This window comes from Rhincodon typus, chromosome 12, assembly GCF_021869965.1.
Source record: "Rhincodon typus isolate 14 chromosome 12, sRhiTyp1.1, whole genome shotgun sequence".
NCBI classification, from domain to species: domain Eukaryota; kingdom Metazoa; phylum Chordata; class Chondrichthyes; order Orectolobiformes; family Rhincodontidae; genus Rhincodon; species Rhincodon typus.
In genome coordinates, this window is record NC_063343.1 from 23,760,776 (window position 1) to 23,765,364 (window position 4,589).

The 4,589-nt window shown below is 39.0% G+C and overlaps 1 protein-coding gene across 1 annotated transcript in view; it reads right to left on the reverse strand.

Moving 5' to 3' along the window:
- Nucleotides 1-1,333: 1,333 nt before the first annotated feature.
- LOC109928508 (actin binding LIM protein family, member 3) overlaps nucleotides 1,334-4,589 on the reverse strand; it is a gene marked incomplete at its 5' end in the record, with an annotated part of 177,408 nt that continues 174,152 nt past the window's right edge. Inside the window, one exon of the mRNA XM_048603946.1 lies at nucleotides 1,334-2,678. Coding sequence (XP_048459903.1) covers nucleotides 2,565-2,678 — 114 coding nt within the window. The remainder of the gene's footprint in view (nucleotides 2,679-4,589) is intronic.

Consider the following 4,589-nt stretch of genomic DNA (forward strand, 5'->3'; position numbering starts at 1 on the left):
TAGGGTCAGAAATATTTAATTTAGTTTTGGACTTCGTAACTTGCAGTTGGAGACAAAGGTGAAACAGACCCAAGAACAACCAGGGACACTATTCCTGTCCCACACTGTGGGAATAACTTGCATTATTAGCACCCAGTTCCTAGCCTGAGGTTCTCAGTTGCTGCAGAAAGTTTATCACTGTCACCTCTGTGTCTGAAGATTGAGAATTCCAAAGTGTTAAACATATAATCTAACAGTGCTACTGCCAGTACTGATGAAATGTCACGTTGTCAAAGATGCCATCCTTTAAATGATACTGAGGCCCTGTCTGTGGTTTCGAGTATAAGCACAAAATATCACATGCATAGTTTCAAAGAAGAATTCAACAGCATCCTTTGTAAATATTTATCACTAAATCACTGAAACTGATTATTTGACTATTATTAAATTGCCATTTATGGGAATTTACTGTGTGCAAATTGGTTGCAGTATTTTCTACATTAATTACAACAGTGATTATACTTCAAAGAACTTAATTTTGGTTATCCTGATGTAATAAAAGGCATGGTTGGAATGTAAGCCATTCTTGAACTTATTTCTCTCCAGGTATTTCCCAGACTTGAATAAAAAAAGTGTCTTTTGCTACGAAGTGGACTGTGCTAGTATCTTATAACAAAGATAATCAAACTTCTCCAGCTTAAATTATCTTTCCCTGTTAAGCTTTAGGGGTTTTTTCAAAAAACACCTATAAACTCCATGGCAGGTCCCAGCTGTGGAGAGTTCCACTGAAGCACTTAAAATAAAAATCACTCATGGGGATGTGGCTTGCTAGCTGACTGGCATTTATTGACCAGCGATAGGTGATCTTGAGAAGATGGTGGTGAGCTGTCTTCTTGAACTGCTGAATGTAAACCTACAATGTTATTAAGGAGGGACCTCCAGACTTTTGACCTGGCAACATTGAATGAACAGCAATATATTTCCAAGCCAGAATAATGAGTGGCTTGGAAGGGAGCTAGCAGGATGATGGTGTTCCCAAGTATCTGCCGTCCTTGTCCTTCTAGACGTAAATGGTGGTGAGCTTTAATGTGCTATCTAAGCCTTGTTGAATTTCTATAGCACATCTTATAGATGGCACTCACTGCCACCAATGAGCATTGATAGTGGAGGAAGAGGATGTTTGCGTCTTTGATGCCAATCAACTAGGTTGCTTTGTCCCGGATGGTGTCACATTTCTTGAATGCTGATGGAGCAGCACTCATTCTGGCAAATGGAGAGAATTCTGTCACACTCCTGACTTGTACCTTATAGATGGCAAACAGGCTTTGGGGAACCAGAACTTGAGTTACTCATTGCAGGATTCGAAGCCTCTGACCTGCTCTTGCAGCCACTGTATTTATATGGCTATTTTAGTTAGTTTCAGGTCAATAATAACCCCCAGGATAGTAATAATGTGGTAATGTCATTGTGTGTCAAGGGACAATGTTTAGACTCACTCTTGTTGGGGATTGTCATCGCCTGGCATTTCTATGGCATGAATGTTATTTGTCAGACCAAGCTTGGATATTGTCCAGGTCTTGCTTCATTCGGACATGGACTGTTTCAGTATCTGATGAGTCATGAATGGTGTTGAACATTATGCGATTAACAGAGACCTGTACAGTGAAATTCCTGGAGTAGTCCAGACAGGCATCTTTGGCATTAGCAAGCGGGGCAGAGGATAATTTGTCATGCCTCTTCACCTGAAAATAGAACATATGGAAAAAAAAACAGGCAGAATTCCAGGAGAACTGGTTTCTGCCTCAAATTCCAATCAGTGCCAGCCAATTTTCCTGGTCTCCACTTTTGATCCAGCCTGGAATTCCAACATCACCATCTCATCAAAAATTGCAAGTTACACATTGTAGCTTAATTGAAATGAGCACAAATCATTTTAAGCCAAATCTACATCATTTATTTATTTATTCAACAGGATGCAGCAACTGACAGTGGAAAAACAATTATGTGGGCTCTATATCCACTGAGAAAAAAAGTGTCAATAATCATTTCAGTAAGTTGCATAATCATACAAGCGCTTAATTGTGAGATCATAACAATTCCTGTTTAGGACAATGTCCACAAAAGCTATCCCAGTCATACATTATGTCTGCAATGCTTTCTTGTGCAGAGATTTGACATTTACTAATTCTCCTTCAGTTACGTAACAAATGTAATGAAGTAATTTGATGCTTGCAGAAAGAATTGATTTGAAAAGCAAAACTGAGCAAGAATAAAACAAGCGATAAATAAAGAGACCAACAACAAATAATCCTATTATTTTCCCAAATTCCAATTTTAAACATGAATCTGGGCTCATGAAATCTGAAGATTAATAATTACATCATAAAACTTTCATGATATGATGGAAATGTGAGCCCACAAGTGACCAACATTTGCAAAACATCCATAGAATACATGTAGCTTCTTACATTATAATGATATGAAAACACTATGAACAGATTGTGTGATTAAATGTTTTGTATACTTGGGTAGGCAAGACCTTACAATTCCTCTTGACTTTTCTCTAATGGAACTTTTAAGTGTGCTTAAAAAAGCCGTGCTTGTTTCTTCAGTTCATTTCTTTTCCACAATGCAAGTCGATCAAACTCTCCAAGTGTCATTCCAAACACTCGGTAGAAATCTTCTGGAGATAAGTGACGCTGCGAAGGAACAAAGTGAAGCTAAAGACAGGAGCACAGAATAGAATCATAGAATCACAGAATCCCTACAGTGTGGAAACAGGCCCTTCGGCCCAACAAGTCCACACTGAACCTCAAAACATCCCACCCAGACCCACCCCACTATAACCCACCTAATCTACACATCCCTGAACACTACGGGTAATTTAGCATGGCCAATCCACCTAGCATGCACATCTTTGGACTGTGAGAGGAAACCAGAGCACCCGGAGGAAACCCATGCAGACATGGGGAGAATGTGCAAATTCCACACAGACAGTCGCCTGAGGGTGGAATCAAACCGATCCCTGGTGCTGTGAGGCAGCAGTGCTAATTACTGAGCCACCGTGCTGCCCCATAATTGTAGATGTAAATTAGATGTTTCATGAATAGAGGGTTACATTTAAAGCCTCTGAGCACTCTCAATGATATATTTGCCAACTAAAGTATTCAACAGGGTTTAGCTTATCAGTGCTGTCTTCATAATATATATGTACTTTATTAAGTACTGAGATATGTGTGTGTATTTGTGTCTTGTGGCAATATATAATCAATATATTGGATAAGTAGGTAGGTGCCTCACATACTCAGTCTGATCTTAACCTCTCCCATCTTTAACACATCAGCTGTTCATTCCTGCTGTGAATTTTTATGTTCTCCATTATTAGCCAATGAAATGCTAGAAGGTAGAGGACACTGATTATGTAGCTTAGTCCACAATAATCAATGAGGTTTTGCACAATTTAGATTCCGAACATCATCCTCAACAATGCAAGACAATTCGCTTGCTCTATTTGGAAGAAACCGAGACAAAATGAGACCACTATCAAAGCAAAGCACTTGGACTAGTTAGCATATGCAAACTTCAGATTCGAACTTACTCCAGCACTTACTGATTTCAAAAATGTTGCTGATATTATTCAGAAGCCCTCAACAAATACAGTCAATTGGCTACAATACATAGATCAAAAATCTGCAGATGAGTGAACATCAGTACCATTTCCTTACATTATTGCATTCCCAACCCAATGCTGCATGTGACACTGGTTGATTCAGTTCAAAGGCATCATTGATACCGTGCAAAGTGTTAAAGGAGCAGAATAAGGAAGAACAAATGAGACAAGTTCAGTCTGCATCAGGAATAAAAAGGGGGACATTATCTATATCATTGTTTTGATTCAAAGAATTTAAAATATTAATTTATTCTATTTCTCAAGTTTAGCACTATTTTGAGATTTTAGTAATTTAAACTACTTTATAAGACCATAAAATATAGGAACAGAAATAGGACATTCAGCCCATTGAGTCTACTCTACCATTCAATTAGATCATGGTTGACCCGATAATCCTGAACTCCACTTTCCTGCCTTTTCGCCACAAACATTGATTCCCTTACTAATTAAAAATTTGTCTGTCTCAGCATTGAATGCACTTAATGACCCAGGCTCAACAGCACTCTGAGGTAAAGAATTCCACAGATTCACAACCCTCTATGAGAAGAAAATCCTCTTCATCTTCAATGTACTCCCCTTATTCTGAGACTATGCCCTCTGGGCCTAGAATCTCCCACAAGCGGAAATAACCTCCCTGCATCTACACTGTCAAGTTCTCTGAGAATCTTGTACGTTTCGATTAGGTTGCCTTTATGTCAAATGAAAACATGCTGCTGAGGCAAATTTCTTCCCTCATCTCCTGAAGTGTTGCAATTCACAAACTGTGACAGCTTTCATTTTTTTCTGTTGGCTTTTTTTTTACACACAATGTTATGTGCTTTGGTGCAAAACAAATAAAATACACCGAGATAACAAGGTGTAGAGCTGGATGAACACAGCAGGCCAAGCAGCATCATAGGAGCAGGAAGGCTGACGTTTCAGGCCTAGACCCTTCATCAGA